The 22,285-nt window shown below is 39.0% G+C and overlaps 2 protein-coding genes across 3 annotated transcripts; one reads left to right on the top strand and one right to left on the bottom strand.

Annotated features, from left to right (window-relative positions):
* The first annotated feature begins 174 nt into the window (after positions 1-174).
* LOC137953465 (uncharacterized) lies at positions 175-2,282 on the top strand. Of its 2 annotated transcripts, XM_068800879.1 has the most exons (6): positions 326-416; positions 549-787; positions 1,193-1,519; positions 1,597-1,698; positions 1,781-1,942; positions 2,035-2,282. In XM_068800879.1, the coding sequence occupies exons 3-6, from the start codon at positions 1,280-1,282 to the stop codon at positions 2,083-2,085; spliced, it is 555 nt and encodes a 184-aa protein (XP_068656980.1). In that variant the 5' UTR covers positions 326-416; positions 549-787; positions 1,193-1,279; the 3' UTR covers positions 2,086-2,282. The 2 variants fall into 2 exon arrangements, with proteins under 2 accessions (XP_068656979.1, XP_068656980.1); XM_068800878.1 differs by lacking the exon at positions 549-787 and having other exon boundaries at positions 175-416.
* A 2,557-nt stretch (positions 2,283-4,839) lies between these two features.
* Positions 4,840-5,710, bottom strand: LOC137953764 (MFP1 attachment factor 1-like). Its single transcript, XM_068801263.1, has one exon. It carries the CDS (start codon positions 5,579-5,581, stop codon positions 5,000-5,002), a length of 582 nt encoding a protein of 193 aa, XP_068657364.1. The 5' UTR covers positions 5,582-5,710; the 3' UTR covers positions 4,840-4,999.
* Between the last annotated feature and the right edge of the window lie 16,575 nt (positions 5,711-22,285).

Raw genomic sequence — 22,285 nt, forward strand, 5'->3', positions numbered from 1 at the left:
GAGAATAACCGGGCATGTGGGTCCGGCTGCTTCCTCTTCCCCACCTCCTCTATCACCGATTCCTATTCTCCACATACGCCAGTTCAAGTTACCAATAATCAACCGACTTAGAAGCGCTACGGATCCGTTTAAGGATCCGAGTAATAAACCGAATCGAGCAATGAATCTTCAGTTTCGGGAAGGGGCGGAGAAAACGACGGTCGGGAACCGAGGCAAAGCGAGAGCGAGAGCGAGAGCGACTCCTCGGGCGTTGTCCGCTCAGTGTGGCAAATCCTAGTCGCGACTGGCGCTGGCGCGTGAATGGGATGAATCTTTGCTGGAAGGAGGGGAATGAGATGTGTTGGCGGCGACAAATCGTCCCGGTGCCGGACATCTGCATCGGAATCCGTTCGCGTTTTTTGTTAATGGAGCCCACGGTACTTTTTTCGTCTTCTAGATCACGTTTTGTCACGTATGAAAACTGGAAACCGAGAAAACCTGAAGATGAGCTCAGTTCTCTTCTCTCAGGGCAATTTGCAGCTTTTCTCTGAACCTTGATTGTTTTTTAGGGTTCGTTCTGATTTGTGGTTTCGATCTACTCAAGAAGAATTGCAGAGGAGAAAATTGGAACGGGATTCGTTCGAGGAGTAGATAAAAGAGAAATAGGGGTGACTTGGACGGAGAATTTTTCTTTCTCAATCAAGGAATCTTTTCTTTATGACATTTGAAGCTTCTTCTGTGGGATTGAATTATTGTTCTTTTCACCGTAACGCGTTATCATTAAGAAACAAAAACCCCTCTGTTCATAGTGAGGTTTCTGCTATGAATTACCATTTTTCCGTTTGATTTCTCTGAAGAGAAAACTAGGATTCAGTAACTAAAGATTGATCCAATTCACTCATCATTTAATTGCTTCCGCTCAATCTCTCAGTTCGTGCCCGATCTCATTTTTTTTTTTTCGTTTACGGAGTTTCAGATTGTTTCTTCATTTCATTTGGCCGTTTCTTCAAATGTATTAGATTCTTTCTAAGGCTAGCCAATGGGACTGACGAGGCTGATGCATGAATTGATGAATAACATTAGGTCTTGTAAATGTAAGATAAATACGTTTGCCAACTAAGAGTTGTAACAATAATGAATTTTTCTTGTAAAAAAATTAGGTTTGAATCATTGAATCATAATAACAGACGACACTTTTGACTATAAATAATAGAACGTCTCTGATATTGGCGAATGGCCGCCGTACATCAAGCCTAGACGAAGAAGCGTCAAGCAGAAGAAAATCGATCGGGGTTTCTCCATGGGCGACGAATCTGCGAGACCTAAACCAAGCCGCAGCGATGAGATCCTGGACGCTGAGCAGCAGCAGAAGATAGCAGAGGAGGTACGGCTTCATTTCGATTCTCTCGCCCCAAAACGACCAAAGAAGCCGAACAGAAGCGAAGCCACCCTCACAGAGGAGGGCGATGCCTCATCCCTCCTTCACGACGAAGACATCCCCGAGTTTCATAAGCTCCAGGCCCTTGAATCTCAAACCCAAGTGAGTATCTTCTCGTCTTTTCAACTATCCATTGGCTTTTTCATTATGGGTTATTTCTTAAAATCTACCATCCCCAGGCGGCGGTATTTTGGGACGGGACTTCCAATCCTGCACTAGAAGAGTTCGTCGAGACCCAATACTACCAAGAGCTGAATTCCATCGATAAGCAACATCACACGGTGAGTACGTATCAGATTCCCTGAGTTTCCGGATCGCCTTCTCTACTTCAGGGTTCATCCTACTGTGTTTTTTTCTGCGCAGACGGGAAGTGGGTTCATAAAGGGAGCGGTTGAAGCCAAAGAAGATGAAGGTAGTTCCTCTTTTCGGCTACAGGGAATCGATGGATGGCGTGGAAGGACTGTTTTGGTAATGAAAAGCAACCCTGCAACCAACGATTGGATCCCGAGAATCGATGAAGAAGAGGTATATTGATAACTGGATTTACGACTATCCAAGTACGTAGATCATGTTCTTGCAATCTGAACAAAATGAGCTGCATATGTAAATCGTTTCAGGCCGTTTTCGTTTCTTCAAAACCTGCTCGGAGCGAGGGCTCATACCCCTGATATTTTCAACGTTTCTGGAGGCAGTGAGGAGAAACTTCTCTCCTTTTCCCTGTATTCCATCTGGTTCTCTCTCCAATTTTTTATTTGGAAGATGGGTTGTAATCTGTCTCTTATGGAAAGAATAGACAAGATGTTGATGAATTTCTACCACCAACTTCAATTATAATAATACTGAATTTGATAGTGGGTGCCTAATCCTTTCACCCGGTGTGTTTTTTATATTTCCTGTCGGCTGGAAATATGAGTTCTGTCACAAAAAAATTCTTGGAAGAGAAGATTTCCAAAGTCCTATGGGTATCTAAACTTTGAAGTGCTCGTAAAGTAGACATCACGGCTCTCAAAAGAGCACAAACACGAAAGAGTTGCATCCAGTACACAAAGGCTTAATGATCTTGTCTGCTCCTCTAAGCTTCCAAACGGAGTTTGATGTAATGTACTTTTAAAAGGAAGAATCAGCACAAAGACATGGTTTAGAGAATGATTCTTTTGTTTTGGGAAGTGGGGATGCAAAATGAAACAAGTAACTCCGATAAAATCTAATGACGAAGATGATCAAATAAAATAAGCCTATCATCCTTGCAAGGGAGAAGAAACAAAGATGACAGAGTTAATGCGCTTTCAGGTGTACACCTTTTTGCCACTAACATATACGAGGATTTTGAGGGGCTTCCACAACTAAAGGCCTCTAGGATTCAAGTGATCACTCTCCAGGCACCTCTTGCTGCAGAATGCAATCCACATACTTTGTGTCAGCAGCTTATGGAGACGAAATGCACTGTGCCAAAGATAAAGATGCCAAATGCCATCATAAGAGTCCTTCTGCAGTTCTTTAGAGGCAATGAACTATTGCAGTGCAATAGGATATTGGGAACCATTCTGCTGTTGCCTAATCAACTTCATTGACATAATCAGGTAAATCCACCTAAACTCTCTCCTCTTTCCCCTGTTCTTAGCTCAAGAAAACAGAAAGGGGTTTCTCATTCCTCCATCTAATGATATACCACCTCTAGCTTAAGCATTTAGAGCAGATCAGAGGGGTCAAATTTATCTGAGGAGATGCAGAAGATTATTGACATGGGACAAAAACATTTGTACTGATGACAACTAAAATTCCAATACAGTGCATGAGAAGGAAAGCTCTTGAGGATACTCTGGTGCAGAGCAAAGACAGGGAGGGCTTCTGGAGACAACAGAAACTAGAGAATAGAAAGTGAGGGCTTACAGAGATTCTAGAAACTATCCCCCAAGTAAGGAGGTCTGCCTTGGGGTACATAAGTAAATGACCAAATAAGGTGTAGGGGAATTTTTTTCTTGTATCCTTTCTACCTAAATGAGAAACTCGGTGGATTTTTATTTTTTAGAATGAGATATAAAGATATGTATATGGTATTAAAAAATGTCATGGAAAGAAATGATTAAGGTTGGAGACATTCCTGCTTAAATTTGGACGATGCACCCCTTGTTTCCAAGAATGAGTTCACAGACTTTTGTACAGGAGCAACCAAGTTCTTTCAATGTAAAAATAAAAAATTCTAGGAATTCCAACTGGGATTGGAATTACGACATAAATAGAAGCCTAGTTGCTGCATTAAATTTGGATTAGACGCTCGGTATAGACGCTTGGAGGTGCTTAAAGAGAAACTGGAGAAAGTTAAATGGGAAACACTGACAAAAATGCAACAAACTTGTGGGCATGTCTTGATCAAAGAAATAGAGAAGGGAAGAACAAGAAAAGTGACTGTGTTTACGCTCACCAGGAAGTCCCAGACCCTTCAAGGCTGAAACCTGTCCTTGACATTTTTAGAGACCATAATATGAGTAGATATTGAGGTTGTGAAGTTAAATCAAGCCTTCTGTTATGTAACTGAATGCCTCAGTCTACTGTTATGTAACTGAATGCCTCAGTCTACAAGGTCACAATATCTAACCTAGATAACTAACATGAATCAAAAGCTGCAAAGCTGGTAATCCGAAACGTTAACGTTGTTGGTCCCAATTTCTCACCAGCATATTGTATTTTCATTGATACATAAAAAACTGAAGTCCTGCAAGGAGTCTTTGAAAGGAAGAAAAAGGGAACCTGCTATGAGAGATTTTCTCATCCACCTAACCCATTGACCACATTGCTGCAACTCTTGTTAAAGAGAAGCACCACTTTGATCTTCACTCATTTCAAGTTCCTGGTATGGAAGGCTACTCAGGGTTCTCAAAGAAGTTAACTTAAAGAACTGCAACAGTACCATCCAGTTTCCTTATGAAAATTCAAAGTAATGGTGCAGTTGGTTATCAACTATGGATGGTATCAGTGGAAAAGAAAATCCATCCTAGAAATTCATTGAGTCACTGTGCAAGAAAATGAACTTTATAGAGAGAGCATCCAATTAAAGAGGAAGAGAAATAATAAAATTGGTAAGGTCAAAGCAAAAACACTTGCCTCCCAGACACTTATTTATGTATATTTCTCTGTTTTCCTTATAATGCAAATCATTTCTGATAAACTAAAATTATCTCTTATTTCATTGGCTCGGCCACATCTATCTAAAAGATCTCAAAATCACAAAAAAAAAAAAAAAGATCTAAACCTAGAACTACTAATGTAATTTAAGATATTCAAATGAAGGAGGAGGAAAAGGAGCACATTCAGAAGAACAAGGAGAGAAAACAAAAGTTCCAGTTAATATTTTAATTTTCTGCATATTTTCAGAGCAACACGCAAAATCAACATAGCCGATGCATCAAATCAGAGAAAGCAAATCGAAACCCAAAAGGAGATGGAGCACTAGTATTACCTAGAAATAACGATATAAAAAATCACTATCACGATCCGAGAGTATTACAGACATATTCCACAAATACAAACAAAGATTAGATAAACCATAAGCCAAGGTCCATAAGAACATCAAGAAAAGCAGTATTACGCTTGAGATGATTCGGATTCGAGAGACGAGATTTCCTCACTGGTAGCCGCGGCAGGCGGAGTCTGCACATTGTCCGCTGGAGACGAGGCATTAGCCCTGGCTTTGACCGCATCCAACATTCTCTTACTGATCTCCTTGGAGTAAAACTGCAAAACCTCGATCCCCGCGTCATCCGAATCAGGGGTGCCGCCGGCGCGGGTACTGTCGAAGCGCGACGCAGCAGCAGCAAACGCCTCGTCCTCGATGATCCGGGCAGCGGCGGCGGCCTCGTCGGGAGGAAGGGAACCGTAGCGCTTGGAGAGGACGGAAGGGGCGGAAAGGGTCTCGACGAGGCGGTTGACGACGGCGTCGCGGGTGCGCTGGCTGGGAGGCCAGATGCTGAAGGAGAAACTCAAGTTGGAATCCTTGACAGGCTTGGTATCATTGAGGCTTTCTTGGTCGGATTCGACTGCCATCGTAGTGGCACTCTGGTCTCTTGGCCTTCCTTCCCCGTCAAGTTTCAGAAATGTAGAGAAAATCATCAGAGACAGGAAGATAGCAGCGCCTTTATGGGATGAACATGGAACAGGAAGGGTCATCCACCCGTCAGATTTGTGGACAAAACATGAACTTTGTCACAGTGTCATGTGTGCGAGTAAAATTGCTCCTTAATTCGATTGAGCATCGCCAAATTCAATATAATCCACAATTTATGTACTCTGCAGCCTCCTATCACAATCCCAATGGAATGGCAAAAGGTGAGAGCACATTGAGGTTTGGAAACAACCCAAATCGTGCAGGTCTTAATGATGTGTTTAGACATCTAAGCTAAGGAAATTCTCTCCGTGACTCACCAAAAACCCACCAAAATGGGAAACTATTTGAACTAGCTTCCAAGTTATTGGATGCACAGACACTATAATTGAAAGAAAATTATACGATCAGCATACACTCTAGATTGCATAATGGATCAAGTGAAAGCATTTTAATATCCAAAAACTTGATGAAATAGTCAATAATTTGGGACCAACCATGAGGAGAGCCACTTTTGGAATGCTAACACTAACCACAACCACTTTGTAGATGCAGTAATGGAGGCTAATGTTCCTTCACTCAACTACTACTCTATGTCTGGGATGAGACACTTTGGGTTCGAAAAGTACCTGAAGAGGTTTTTGATAAAGGATAAACATAATTCCCTCAGGATAAGAATATATTAGATTGATCCCATATTGTATGTATCTTATCATGTAAAACTTATTTTCTCTATTCTAAATTATATAAATACCATTCTTATTCAATTGTAAATGTGTGGTTCAATTCGTCCTCTAATGTGATTCATTTCAATATCTAACATGGTATCAAAGTAGATTGATCCCTTAGTATTTGTCGTCCTCCCTTTTTTTCCCGCTTCCACTGTCTCTTCACTCGTAATTCACTCTCTGCCACACTCTCCCAAGTTGAACTACTCGAATGATTCACTCTCAATTCTGTCTACCCAGCTCTTCGCTGATATTGAAAAAAAAAAGCTTTCTCTTCCCATTCTCTGCCTCACCCTCTTCCACCGTTGCACTGGGCCCGACCTCCGTCCATCACTCGACGCCGCAGACTTGTCCTGCACCGAGCCATCACCGCAAAGCCCCTCGTTCTTTTGACTCCTCTCTCTTGTCGTTGTCACCGTTGGTACCCTCTTCTTCATCATACTTCTATTGTTTCCAAAGTCACCCAACCTTCTCCCATGGCACCTCCAAAGTAACTCCTCTCCCATCACTAGACATCACTGTCACCTCCATCCCGAGTCTACCTCCGCCAAGATCACTGTCACAGTCATCGCCCCCAGCTAGAGCCTCCGCCCTTCACTCAGCTCTCTTGATGCCATTGCCGAAGACCATCCTCTACCATCGCCATTGAACTTCACCTCCGTCGTCGCAGTCCACCTTCCCCACTACCGCGGGCCGTCAGCCCTCACTCGCCTGCATCATCTCAGCCCTGGGTAGGATTGACTTGTTTGGACTAAAGTGTGGACTGTTGTTCTCTCCTAGCCTTGGGACAAACTCACGGTCATAGAGACCAGTCCACTTCTTTTTTATTTGTTAGACCCTTTTAATTGAGTTCTCAAGAAAAAAATTCAAACTAAAAAGTCGATCTTTCTATCTTCTCTGGCTTCGGTCTTTTGTCAAGAAAATGGGAAGATGGGTTTTGCCAATTGTGATCGCTTTTATCGTTCTCCAGGAAATTTCCTCCTCTTCCATCGAGGTAATTGTTAGTGAGGAAGAAGATTGGAGGAAGAAATCGAAGAGGAAGAAAACAGAGAGGAACAACGAAGAATAAGAAGACGAAATTGAATAAAAAAACCAAAACTTACCTAAAGAAGCAGATTGCACTCCGATTTTTCTCGCCAGTAGTCGATTTCTTCTGATCTTCCCGAGCCCCAAATCTCCATTTCCACTCTCTCGGAACTCGTTGCTGTCGAATCCCGACTACCCCGTATTCCCGATTCCGAAGAATGAAACTAGATGAAGTCACTCGGGCCCTCGTTAAGTTAACGAGCAGACTTGTGAGCTTCTGAACCGAACCATGGTTCATTTGAGCTCGGGTCATTAACTTAAACGAGCCCAATCTGGATCTCCAGCTTGATTCAAGATCCAGATAAACCGAATCGAACTGAGCTCGAGCCGCTTGTGAACTGGCTCGGTTTTATAACACCCCTACCAGCCTCTACCAGTATTGCTGCTCTTCCCAGTCGATCTTACATAGCCAATGCCAAGTTCACAGTTTCAGTTACTATGAGACAAGATTGACCTATCTTGAGGAGGCAAGATAAGGGATAAACATAATCCATTTAGTTATCGGATAAAATCTCATTGGATTTATCCCATGGTGTATTTATCTTATCATATAAAGCTTATCTTCTCTATTCTAAATTGTCTAAACACCACCCTTACTTAATTGTAAAGGTCAGTTCATCCTTTAATGCGATTCATTTCAATATCTAACAATTTTACCCTACACCCATCTATTTTGAAGATGAGACCGAATTGTAAAGGATTTGAAGAATCCAAGCACTCATATTTTCAAATCACATAATTGAGATGCAATATATGTTTCATGTTCTCTGAGGAAACTATTATAGAACTTATGTTCATTGTGTTTGAATAGACCTTATGCCATAGACTGAGGCCATAACAGATTTGTGGACATTAAAACAACCATCGAATGGTTTTACCCTAACCCCTTACTCACCTCGTTCCCATTCGCATGCCATCGCCTCGCCATCGATGTCTCCTCGTTGTCCCTAAGCCCCGTAGCCTCGCCTCGCTTCATTCCCTTCCACCGAGTCTCGCCGTCTTCCAGTCTGCCCTTCCATCGAGCCTTGCTGTCGTCCAATCTCCTCTTCCTCTTCTTTGCCATCACCACTCATTTCCTCAAGATGTAGGATCTGTTTATCGTCTTTTCACCTTTCATTTTTCTAAATTTTCATCTTTTGCTTCCTAGTACCCTTAGGGGGAAATGCTAGTTCCCATAGGGGAAATATTTTTCTTTACAACTATGAATTTCCTTGGTTGGTTTGGTTTGAGAGAAATGTCGTGAATGGTTTTCTTTTCTAGGGTATTTTTTGTCTTCGTGCATCTATTTCATGATGCCAATGGATTAAATGAGAATTGAACTCTGTCAATTATTTTTTAACTTGGCTTTTCTTCATAATTGGGTTTTCGTAAGGATGTAGATAAGATTGTTCTCAACTAGGTCTTTTAGCTAATTTGGACTTGCTTGTCTCCTTTTAGATAAATATGATATAAGAAGCTAAATTTGGAGGAATCAGATTTTGGTATTAGAGTTCAGTGGGGAAGTAAAGGAAAATTCTTTTAAATTCAAGAACTTTGTGCTTTTCCCTTTTCTTCTAATTGATTTCCAGTACTAGTTGAAATGGATTTGCAATTGAACTCCTTATCCTCCCACCTTCAACACCTTTCTTCTCACTTTTCCAATTACTGGTAAACATATTTACTGAATTAGATAGGTTCGCTTCATGTTTTCTGGAGAAGAGAGGGTCTCATAAAACAATGCTCTTTCAAGATATGGGTCAAATGCTACTAACATAAGAAATGGTCACAAAGATAAATGAAGTGTTTAAAAATTCTAGGGGATCTCCTAAGTTCAAAGTTTGATGTTTGTTGTTGTGGTTTTTTCTTCAAAGTTTGATGGCAATGGATTTGAATGAGGTATTCCCCATTATTGATCATAACAAACAACCCTCGATGAATCTCAGGCTTTGTGTCAACCTTTTGTGGAAGCAACTCAACCATCTAGGGTGAGCGCTTACATTGGTCATCAAATTCTCCATAAAATCGAATTTGACATTAAATGATTTATTTCGAGGAGATCCATATGAAATTGTTCTTTATTTCCATGAAGATATGGGTTCCCCCCTTGCTTGGGATATTGACCATTGGTTTCCTTGCTCAAGTAATGATCAAACTCCCATTAGATATTCCTCTATTCATCTTTCTTAGTTATGGCTTCATATTCCGATGAGATAAACCTTCCCTTGATGCTGGAGGAGGAAGAACATTTCCCAACAATCTCAAGATATTGTAGTGGCAAGTCAGTCGATAAAACCATAGCAAGCTCAAATTTCTTATTCCATAGTGGGATCTCTAATTGGGTATATATGTAAACCAATTCATTTCAATATTTACATCCACAAATTCAGATTTCAGGGTGATTGTTGCAGATGCCAATAGGCTGAAAATCGCTACATAGATGTCTTTCCATGTACCTTTTGTTCCAACCTAATTCTTGTAGTTGACAGTTGCAACCCTGATCTTTCATCCAACCATTTTTCTTTTGATTTCTTTTATTGTTGTTTTGGTTGCTTCTATTGTATTATTTTGTTATTATTGTCATCACTATTAACAATCAGATGCAGAAGTATTTAATTAATTAATTGTCTTATTTTTTTTCATTCTCAGTTGATGATACAAGAATTGTTCTCAAATTTTCTTAGGATTATGTACCTTTGGGGACCGGATAAATCAATGCAAGCTTGATTAAGGTGTTATGATTTGTTTCTCTTTTGGCTTAGTTTATTTTGGATCCTGATTTGATTCAGGTGGAAATGTTTCTCAATTTATTGCAACATAAAAACCTTTACCTAATACATTTGAGTACTTCTAGGAGATTATAATACAATACCAATGCCTTGTCTTTGTGATGCTTCAAAGGACAGTTGACAATTACAAGGTATTTAGCCATGTTAGACTCAAGGGATTTTTTTTAAAAAAAAGAAGAAGAAGGAAAGGAATTTCAAATCTATTGGTGTTAAAAATTCTACATATTCTTTTCTAGACCCCAATTCTCCTGTTGTTGGAGAACTTGACCCCGTTGAGTTCGGTGTGGGGGGTTTGGATAATACCTCAACAAACGGGGTCCCAAATTTATTCAAATACAAACAAAATTTTTAAAAAGGGGGAGGGATTTTTTTTTCGCACGTGTGAATCACACATGTACGAGTACCACGCATGCGTTGGCTTTTTTGGTTGGGACATCGGGGTTTAATTTCCAGAACTTAGGTTTAGACAAAATTTGGGGATGAAGGGAGGCAGGTGGTGGATGTGAGGGGAGGGGCTTCCAGTGGTGGCATCAAAGGTCAACGACGGTGGTGGCGAGGTCGACGACGATGGTAGCGTGGGCCTCTGTGTTTATTCTGTGAAGTGGTGCTATGACGATGATTGTGAAAATTTTCTATAAAAAATGAAATTAAAGATGAAAGAAACAAAAAACAAACTAATTTTATGTGGTTCAATCCTAGGAACCTAATCCACTTATGGAGAGAGAAAGGGAGAAATTTATTGAATCAGAATGAATTTTACAATTAGCACAAATCTATTTATAGGATAATGAAGGATTATTTTATTCATTAATTAAGGATTCAAATTTTCTTAATTTAAGAAATCAAAATCAATTAAGATTTTCTCTTGATTTTAGGAAATCGCGACAAATCAATTTCTTGATTGATTTGCCATTAATTTTCTAAATTTTTACATAATTTAGTTTTGAATTTAATTTCTCTTTTAACATTCCCCCTCAAGTTGTATTGGGGGTAAGAGGAAATACAACTTGTTGTCTTGCAGGATTGAACATCCATCTTGTGAAGGAGGTTTTCTTTGTACTTGGTGTAATTGATGGTGCAATGAAGTGTCATATGGGATGGCGAAAATCTTGATGACATGGTAATGGCTATGGAGGGGGCCATCTGATTAGCATGTCCTAAATCCATGCTATAAAAAGAAAAATTATACAAGCAAATAATGTGATAAAAATGAGATCAAGTAGTGGTAGATGGTGTATGAAAAATAATATTAATATGATATTTGAAAATAGTTTAGGATATGAGATTGTATCCGTCACACAACCCCTATTCCTAATACCAAAAAGAAAAAAAATGTCTCCCTACTGATTCAATAAGTGAATCCCTTATCAATTCTTCCCCTTTATTTAAAATAAAGTATTTTTTTAGTAAAATTATAGTGAAAATTTCAGAAATTTTGAATGAAAAATATCAGTTTTTTGTTTGAACCCAAAATTGGTTAAAAAAATGAGAAAACCAACATAAAATAGTAAATAGAAAGCAGAACGGGTCGGATCTTCTATTCTGATCGCGCGCCGGATATGGATATAAGAAGCAGAATGCAATGCAGATACTGAAGCAGATGCAGTGTGTTTAGGCGGATTCTTTGTCGGTTTTCCAACATGAATCCCAAAACTATGCATCAGATTGTGCAATGAATCCCCGAGTCGGAATCGAACTCGCGTCTCGGATAGAGACTTGGTTAAGCATTGCGGATTTCGTACCAATCTATCAGGTTTGCACATGGTTCCAACGTTGGAGCCAATTTTTGAAACCGGATGAGCAAACCAACATCCCTATTAGGGCGAGCCACGCTAACTCGTCGCCTTTCTCTCGACGCAAAATGAACCAGAGATTTGAAATCACAATTGCACCATCATTTCTTGATGGATTTCGACGAAACAAGAGAAAAAAAACCCAGATTTGAGTCCTCTTTCAAACTAATGCTTCAATTTAAATAAAAAACTATATTACAACAAAAAAAGTGGTTCTAAAACACGGTGATTGTCGATGAAAAATAGGAAATTAAAATCCATTTCTTAATGGATTTTGATGAAAGAGGCAAAATATTGGTAGTAAGCCGATCTATCTAATGGATAAGTCAATTTAAATGAAAAAACAAAATAAATAATAAAAAAAAATTATGCAAAAATTAATTGCAAAAAAAATACCTAAAATCAAACATTCGGCTCTGATACCATGAGAAATTTCTATGTGGAAATGTTGGGTATACGACCAAAGTCCCACATTGGCTACAAGTGGGGAAGATCATAGATATATAAGTGTGGACACTATCTCTATTGGTATGAGGCCTTTCCTAGAGCAAATCCATGATGGCTTAGGCCCAAAGTGGACAATATCATACCAATGTCGAGAAAGGTAGTGTCCATAGTTCTTACAAATGGTATCAGAGCTATGCCCCGGAGTTAGCCATGGTGAATGAATCCTCTGAATGTAGAACAAAGGTGGTGGGCTTCGATTAGATCGCGATGGGATCCGTGGATGAGCTCTATTGGATAGGTGGTGTGCTCCGAATTTTTCATAGACGTGTCCTGGTCCCAACAAGGTGAAGAGGAGTTGATCTGGATAGATCAAGCTCTCGAGAATGGTGGCACTCCACGTAAGGTGTGTGCTTCTAACGCATTGAAATGGAGAATCCTGGTTGATAGAGAATGGACGGATGGATGATTGTTTGAGGGGAGGCTCAGTGGTCCTTTGTTTGAGGCGAGGATTGTTGAGTATATGACAAAAGTCCCACATTGGCTAGAAGTGGGGAGGATCATGGATATATAAGTGTGGACACTATCTCCATTGGAATGAGGCCTTTTGGGGGTAAAGCCCAAGAGCAAATCCATAAGAGCTTATACCCAAAGTAGACAATATCATACCAATGTGGAGAAATGTAGTGTCCATACTCCTTAAAGAAAATAAAATTGAAGATGAAAGGAATAAAAAGCAACAACAATTTTACGTGGTTTAGCCCTAGGCCTAGGACGAAGTGAGAAAGAGAGAAATTTTATTGAATCAAAATGAATTTTATAATTAATAAAAGCCTTGTTATAGGTCAATGAAGGATTATTCTATACTTGAATTAACGATAAAAATATCCTTAATTTAAGAAATAAAAAACAATCAAAATTTTCTCTTTATTTTTGGAAATCATGAAAAATCAATATTTTGATTATATTACATAATTTAATTTTGAATTTAATTTCTCTCTTAACAAATTGGAGGGAGGAATAAGGCGACGACAGGGTCAGCTAGCAGTCGGTGGTGGCGGTTTCTAGAGGACTGGAAGGTGCGAATGGTAGTTTCGACGACAACAAGATGCTTTGGGGAACAATTTTTTTATGGCAAGATGCTTGAGTAGACAATGAAGATGTTTCCTTTTTTTGCTCCATCTTCTTTTTTTGACGGTAGCGAGTTGTAGTGTCGGCGGGCGGAAGTTACTGAGTGACCGACGATGGACGACAATGGCTGGAGGTAGAAAATCGGGTTGACACACAAGTTTTTGATTTTTTTTTTTCTTGTTCTGCTACGATTCTGGCATCAAGTTCGAAGCTTGGACTGTCCCACAAGTTTGGATGACAAGGGGAGTGTTGGAGTCAGGAGGTGGTTAGACAGTCTAGTCGATGGGATTGGTGGTTGGGTCAGTGATGGTGGATCGAGTCTCGGTGGGAGGTGACTTGACAGAAGGACAAAGCAAAGAAGGGGACAATGCTCTGATTTGAGGGGAACACGTTTCAATGGCAGTTGAGGAAGGGGCGGGGTACAGTTGAGCCGTCGGAAGAGAGACGACAAAAAAGACAAAGAGGAGAAAGGAAGAGGCGAGATTTTTGCTCGGATACCAAATTGATGCAAGACAAGGCGTGGATTTTTAATTGACTTATGTGATGTCGATTAGCTATTGGATTAGAGAGGAAAAAGGGAGAGAAATAGAGAAGAAGAAAGAAGAATTAGAAATGAGAAATAGGAGAATTGAGAACTATAATTTAGAAGAAAAGAATAGAGAAGACAAAGGAGGGAGGACCAGAAGCATGAATTTTATTAATTAATCTTCAAAACTACCTTCAACATTCTGTTACAGCCTATAACTAACTAAAATTCAAATTCAAAATTCAAAATAGATAAGATCACTATATGATCATATCCAATATAATCAAGAAAGATAAACTAAAAATAAAATTAAAATTTAAAATTCAAACTAGATAAAATCACTATATGATCAAATCTAGTAAAATCAGGAAAAATAAACTAAAAATTAAAAATAATTTTAACTATAATTAGTGGGTCCACTACTAATAAACCTCCCTCAGTGGCTCGTGTGTGTCGTTGGACTGGCTCGTCTATGCCTGAGATTGGGCATATGCAAATTCGAACTAGCTAGTCTTCTCTACTATTGCTTCAGATTCAAATGCGGCGCATTGAGATTCAAATAGGAATGATTCGACAAACAGGAGGAAGGAGATAGCACAAACACATGGGGAGGAATGACAACTGTAAATGGGAGCTCAACTCGACAAAAGATGGCAAGCGGTGAGGAAGGGCTCGGCGAACACAGAGGAACGATTTGACAAAGGGCAGGAAGGTGTATGTGGAGGAGGAGGGAGGGAGTAAGAGATGTTTTAAGCGAAATTGAAACCTGACCGTTGATGTTTTATGAGATACAGTAGTGTTTGGTCATGCAAATTAATTTCCTCCTGAAGGGTTCAGATATATAACAATAAATCTGCCAACCTTATTCATTCTTGTTGAGCTTGCATAATTAAATGATCTAATTCCGTCCCATGATGGGAAGCAGCTCCAAAAACCCAAGTCAAATCTACATTTGCAGTCAAAAATATTAATTTTTTCCTTTATCAGGGTTTGGTACTGGAACAGAAGATTGAACACAAACATCAAGAACTTCGTTCTTTGATTCACCAATACTTCAATCATTTTGACCAAAAATATTATTTGAAGGAAAAAAGCAATGTCAAGATTGCTTGATCTCAACAAAATCCATTTTAACATTCTCGGCTACCAACCAATTTTTTTTTGTGTTTAGAACGATCGAACTCTGCAAAAGATATCTGCTATTTGACGACTTTGAAGTTGTTGGAATCTCTGAAACAAAATACTCAGTTTTCTTCACCTAAAAGTCCGTCTTTCAAGTGGGAAGACTATTCTGATTCGCCATATCTCTGTGGAAGAAGACACGGAAATATTCAAGTCAGAGCGTGAACTCCATGTTCAATATTTTAGCCGCAGCTTTGCCTCCCACGAGGTGTTCCCATGTAAGTTTCAGGCTCTCGAGGTGCTTGAAAATTTGCGGCTGAGGAAAAACTGTTTTGCCCAGTTGTTTTTCTGACTGATATTCAATTCTCATAATTGCTTAAGCTTCATGTGACAAAATTCAATCCCAGGGTATCCGCAGACTTCCGTTACCTTCTTCGTTTAATCACACACCTAACTATTTTATTTGCTTTTCATCATCTGGATTTGGTCTAACTCGAAAATACCCAAGGATGGGAGAGGACCCAGGTATAATATTTATTCACCATCAGAATGATTTGATGCAATAAATGTGGGATCTGTATCTGCATCTGATCCTCCCTCAGCAATCTTAAAACTTTTGTTATCTATTCCTTCTTTTGAGCTATAATGGCGATGATCTCATGTGGGCAGGAGGGCGTCCATAATCACACAGCCATGATTTACTAATGTCTGCATGGTCCATGCAACTCTTCCGTAGTTTGTAAAATACTTCAGAGAGGTTGAGAAATTACTTTTAAATAATAGGCTTGCATTTCTCTTAATATGAAACAGAATAAGGCATTTCTCTTAAACCAATTTCTGGGTAAAAAAGGGGAGGAAGAGAGCCCGTCTGTACTTTCTATCCCCTCGGTCTTTCCCATATTTACAGACAAGCAATGGTGGACTGACTGGTCGGTGTAGTCTCTCTGCTTACCGAAGCAAATGAAACAAAAGAAAGAAGATCGCGTAGATTCAACAGGTACGCTATTCAGCAAAGACATGCTGTCTCTAAACACTTTTTTGCCTCTCCCCTCGTGTTTTTCTTCTGCAAATGGTGGGGATTCTTGTTTTTTGGGCTTGAAAAGCTTTAAAGTCAAAAGAGCAGAAAGAAATGAAAGTTTTGAAACTCTCCCTTCGCTTTCGACCATGCCTGCTTTTATAAACAATACGAAAGCATCAGTCAAAGCACTCTTTAGGGAAATAGAAAATGCCTCTTCTCACCGTCGCCTCCCCAATTGGCTTTTCTGTATAAATATGTGGCCAGCCTGGGCTTGGATGTACCAGAAACCGGGCTGCTCAGAAGAGCTCAGACGAGAAAAGTTTTCTTTCAGGAGTTGCGGGAAGAGCTCAGATTCGATGAAGCGTTGGTTGATTTTTCTCGTTTTGGTAACGTGGTCTTGTCTTCCTTTGGTTCGTGCGCGGCATCTAATGGCGAGAGATGAGAACGGGTGCAGGTCAGATGGCTTTGATGGTTGTATCAGAGTCCAGCCACTAGTCATCTCCCCCAGCGACAACAGTCCGTTTTTTCAGAGTTTTCTCGTTAAATTGGCTTCAGGGCCGAGCAAGAAAGGCCCTGGACATTAGCCATTTCCGAACCTTTGATCGGCGGATGTATTTTTTACTCGCTTCCTTTTGTTTTTCAGTTTTCTCTGTAAATGAGGAACAAGTCGGGAACAACTACTTACAAGTTTTTGTCTTCATCACTTCATCAAATCGGCCTTTGCTTTGGTTTCGTTCTGAAATGTGATTCTCCAGAATCACTTTGTAAGCTTTTCTCCAAATACGCAATGCCCACAAAGCAATCTCAGATATGCATGAGAGGAAGTTCCTGGAAATATGTTTATATGATCTCACTTCGTTCAAGAACGACTGAAAATTATGAAGATCTTTTACTATCAAAGTGACAAAATGTGCTCCTTGATTCTCTTTGTTACCTTCATTTGCAGTCTTAGGAAAATCTAATTAATATCTACAAATACAGCCCAGTCTTCTTCCTTAGGCACATTTTTTTGACTTCACTTCCTTCTGACGTTCACGTTCGATGGATTGTGTAGGAGAAAAACCAGGGCAAACAGATAACTCTTATCTGACCGAATGCATCTTTCATGAGGTGACAGTAGTCTCCAATTGCCCAAGTCTTTTGGAACTCGACTATGTTTATGTAAAATTCTAGTCACCTAATCAAGTTTAGAAGCTAATATATTTTAAACAGGTCTCAGTTATAGTATCAATCTCTGGGTTTGAATATCATATTTGAAGTTCCTATTGACAATTCCGGCCAGAATTACCAATTTGACCATCGAAATTGGATTAAGCCAAGGTTGAGATGGGTTCATTAAGCTTGAGTTGGCTTGAATAAATATACAGATACATGTAAGCTTATACTAATCAGTTGTTCGAAATTGAAATTGGAAGCACTTCTATTGATTGTACATGTCCATTTTTCCAAAATAATACTAATCATATTGGGTTCATTAAGCTTGAATAAACATACTAATCATATTGGCTGTAGAGGTTAGCAACATCGGTTGACCAAAAAAAAGAGAAAAAATAATCTTGTATAACAGCCAACCCAAAAGAGGTAAGAAAAGTAAATCAGACAAGATGAGTCAATCACATTTTCTAACCCAACCGACCCAAAGGAGTCGAATCCAGGGGAGGATTCTACTACAAATTCATATTGTTGAAAGAAATGGATTTGAGCCCATGACATAGAAAGTCAAAGTTTCATAATGTTAGATCAAAATCTAGATGTTGTAGGTCTCCAAATTTTGTAAGTGACCTAAGAACATGTGCAACAACAAAAATAGAATTTATTGATTATTATTTTAAATTTTTTGGAGCATGTTTTCACCTATTTTTTAAAATACCAAAAACAACCTTATTCATTCACAACAACTAGTTTTTAGAACGTTGAGAAAAGAGCTATATATATCAAACTTGTCCTAAACTTCAAGTTCAAGGTATCCTAGCCTACATAAATTTCATAGCTCCCAATTTGCTCCCTTAGTGTTTTTTTAAGTGCTAGTGCCATTAAGAGCTTAAGAAGAGGTGCGTTTGACAGAGTGTTTCACTCAAAGTTAAGTATTTTTGTGCATTAATTTGAATATCATTTTGAATACTTAGTTTTTGATTAGTGGAAGTTTTATAAAAAATTGTCACATCTATAAAGCCCTTCATTTTCTCATCAATTATTTGATTTAGAAAACTTCCTATATAGCCTAGTTTGAGCATAGTTCTTGAATACATTTTTTTTTAAAATCTAATATAGTAAGAGCCACTGAATTTCTTGTAGATTCATCTTAAGATTGAGTGTAATCATTTTCATGAGCTTGATTATTATATTGTCTTATGGAGAAGCTTAAGTATGCTTCAACTAGAAAAAAACGAGCCACCCTTGCATATAAATTGATCAAGACATGTTTAAGCTGATCGGAAACTAGTGAAAAATCCTTTGATTGGGTTTAAGTACTAATACCTAGGAATTTTTTATCATAAGCCCCAAGATGTTTGGCTTTGGTGCTATAATTGAACCTCTTAAGGTTCTTTGCTATAAATGTCACTTGACAAATTATAGTGGAGCTTTCAAAACTAGGGCAAGGGCCTCCTAGAAGTGGAGTAATTTGAAATATTAGTTGAGAATTGTTATAAAAATTTGTGGTGCAACTGTTGATTGTATGCTTACTCTTGTGAGTGATACCCTGTAACAACAATCGAAGACTAGTTACCATTATAGAAAACAGAGGCCAAAGACAAAATTACGAGATGTAGAAAAACTGTTGCAAATTCTGTTGTAAAGTTAGTATAAATAAATGTAAATCTCACCATTTAATTTGTGGTTATTTTGAAGATTATTGAAATATTTTCAGGGTATCAGAACAGGTACTCATATGTGGGTTTTCACATAAATTATCCACATATAGAGCCACAAAAGAGGGTCTGCACATGAGGGGAAGTGTTAAGGAATAATCCCACATGGATTAGTGAGTACAAAGATCTTAAATTTATTATTTGGGAAAGAGGTTTCCTAAGTTGGCTACCCATTTTGGGATAGGCCATAGACCCAACTTAACATGGCATCAAAACAGCCTCGTCAATCCCTTCCACCTCACTAGGACCTTCTCCTCCAGGCATAGGCCGACGCAGCACAACACCACCTTCTCGATCATTGACGAGAACTGTGCGGCTAATGGCCAACCCCTTCCACAATAACTCTAGGCATCGGCCTTTGGCCCCTACACCATTATAGTCGCTAGCATTGGTTCGGTGATCCGTCTTGACACGAAGGCCACCCGGCGTTCCCCCTTTCTCTGCTGACTACTATTAGGAATTAAATGCCCTAATTCCAAACTAAACAAGAGCAATAATAATAATCGCGGAAGAGAGCAAAAGCAAGCACGAAAATACAACAAGATTTATACAAGTTCGCCTCAAGGTGAGGCTACCTCCTGTCTTTCGCTGTTGCAGTAATCCACTATAAAGATGAAATAGTTTACAAGAGAAATTGCACACACTTACATGAGTTTTTCTTTAACCTCTCGGGAAATCGCACACACTTACATGTGTTTTTCTTTAACCTCTCGGGCTGTAACTCAAGATGCTCCTCAGATGATGATAAAACCCTAATAACAGCGTCCCTCAATTATAAAGAGAAAATTAGGGCAACCACGATAGAAGAGTAAAATTCCTAAATTTTCCTTAATGAAACAATAATTAATATATCGATCCATGTACCGATTAGGCTCCACAACTTAACAATCTCCCACTTGGAGACTAATCCATCATCAATATTTCCTCTGTAGCGGTAACAACTTCTCAATCCTCAGAGAGAAGTCCAACTGAAGTTGAAGACAACTTCAATTTCTCAATAGTAACAGTCTTTGTCGACATATCGACCGGATTCTAACTTCCTTGAATCTTCTCAAGTCCTATGACTCCATCCTCCAGAGCCGATCTGATGAAGTGATAATGCACCTATATGTACTTTGTTCTGGCATGATAAATGAGATTCTTTGCTAAATGAATAACACTCTGACTATCACAATACAACATATTCTTCCCAGAAGGACTGCAACCATACCATCTCTTTGGTGGCTTCGGTCACAACGACATATTCAAGTTCAGTAGTGGAAATAATAACTATCTTCTGCAACTTAGAGACCTAACTAACTTTTGTATCACCCAATGTGTATAAATATCCAGTAGTACTCTTCCTGCCATCAATGTCTCTAGCTATGTCAGCATCTACATAACCCTGTAATCCTAAGTCTGACTTTTTAAAACATAAGGTTGAGTCTGCAGTGCCTCTCAAATACTCGAGAATCCACTTCACTGCTCTCAATATTGTTTACACGGATTATTCATATATTTGCTTACAACTCCCACTGCATGAACTATGTCTGGTCTAGTGCACACCATGGCATACATGAGACTGCCAATAGCAGAAGCATAAGGCATATTGGCCATGTTGGCTCACTCTTGCTCTATAGAAGGTGACTGCTCTTTAGATAGCCTAAAGTGACTAGCCAAAGGAGTATTCACTGGTTTTGCATCATTCATGTTGAACCTGCTCAACATCTTCTTCACATATTCTTCTTGTGAGAGTTTTAAGATATCTATATCTCTAATAATCATTATTCCAAGGATTTGGTTTGCAACACTTAAATCCTTCATTGCAAACTTCTTGGACAACTCTCTTTTCAACTTATCTATTTGCAAACACCTACTATCAACATATAGCAATAAAATGATGGAGGAGTCATCAAGCTTCTTCACATAACAACAATGATTTGTTTGACACCTCAATAAACTATTACTACTCTTAAAGGTGTCAAATTTCTTATACCATTGTCTTGGAACCTATTTATGACCATACAAGCTCTTTTGAAGTTTGCACACCATTTTCTACTTTTCATGTGCTTTGAAACCCTGTGGTTATATCATGTAAATTTTTTCCTTCAAATCACCATGAAGAAAGGTTGTCTTTACATCCAACTGCTTTAAGTACAAGTCTTCATTTGCCACTAGTCCAAGCACTGTTCTAATAGTAGTCAACTTCACTATTGGAGAGAAAATCTCAGTGTAGTCAATACCTTCTTTTTGTTGAAAGCATTTTACCACCAATCTCGCCTTGTACTGCTTGCTGCCATCATGTTCATCTTTTATTTGGTTGACCCATTTATTCAGCAAGGCCTTCTCTTTTGGTAACTCGGTCAATTGCCATCTATGATTGGATAACAGGGAATCCATCTCATCCCTCATGGTCAATTGCCATCTATGATTGGATAACAGGGAATCCATCTCATCCCTCATGGCCAACTCCCACTTGGTTGATTCATCAACTTGTATAGCTTCCTCAAAACTCTTTGGTTCACCTTTATCAGTCAATAAAATATAATTCAGATCAGGGGGTACCTTTGTGGTGGTCTTTAGTTTTGATAGATCTCCTGAGTTCTGTCATAGGAAAGTTCTGACTTCTGGAGGTATGTTTTCCATGCCTTCCTGAGCAATATTCTCCATCTCAATAACTAGAAGATCTCTCAACTGAATCACTTCATCACTTGTGCTCTCAGACTTTGTTCTCAACCTGTCTTTATACATGACACCTTCATTGAAGATCATGTCCTTGCTCCTAATAAGCTTACGACTTTGGTCATCCCAAAAGCGATAACCAAACTTGGTACCACCATACAGATTTAGCATCAAGTTTATTTCTAATAGAAAAATCAATATGAATATAAGAAACACAACAAAAAATTTTCAAGAAATAAAGATTTACCTCTTTGCCGCTCCAGACCTCTTTTGGTATTTTGTAACCCAATGGTGTTGAGGGACCTCTATTGATCAAATAGGCAATGGTGCTAATAGCCTTAGAACAATTAGCATCAAGTTTATTTCTAATAGCAGAATCAATATGAATATAAGAAACACAACCAAAAACTTTCAAGAAATAAAGATTTACCTCTTTGCTGCTCCAAACCTCTTTTGGTATCTTGTAATCCAATGGTGTTGAGGGACCTCTGTTGATCAAATAGGCAATGGTGCTAATAGCCTTAGAAAAAAATGTCTTTGGCAATCCCGCATGTAAACTCATGCTCTAGCACGCTCGTTCAAGGTCATGTTCATTCTCTCAATGAGACCATTTTGTTGAGGTTTT

The sequence above is a fragment of the Aristolochia californica genome, unplaced genomic scaffold (genome assembly GCF_029961685.1).
Source record: "Aristolochia californica isolate CCGP_79_NKW_82.1479 unplaced genomic scaffold, dmAriCali1.0.hap1 SCAF_16, whole genome shotgun sequence".
Classification (NCBI taxonomy): Eukaryota; Viridiplantae; Streptophyta; class Magnoliopsida; order Piperales; family Aristolochiaceae; genus Aristolochia; species Aristolochia californica.

Coding starts and splice junctions, on each gene's coding strand:
- LOC137953764 (XM_068801263.1), bottom strand. CDS start 5,581: ATGACCCTTCCTGTTCCATGTTCATCCCATAAAGGCGCTGCTATCTTC.
- LOC137953465 (XM_068800878.1), top strand. CDS start 306: ATGAATCTTTGCTGGAAGGAGGGGAATGAGATGTGTTGGCGGCGACAA. Junction 417..1,192: donor TTTTGTTAATGGAGCCCACG/GTACTTTTTTCG, acceptor TATAAATAATAG/AACGTCTCTGATATTGGCGA. Junction 1,699..1,780: donor TCGATAAGCAACATCACACG/GTGAGTACGTAT, acceptor TTTTCTGCGCAG/ACGGGAAGTGGGTTCATAAA.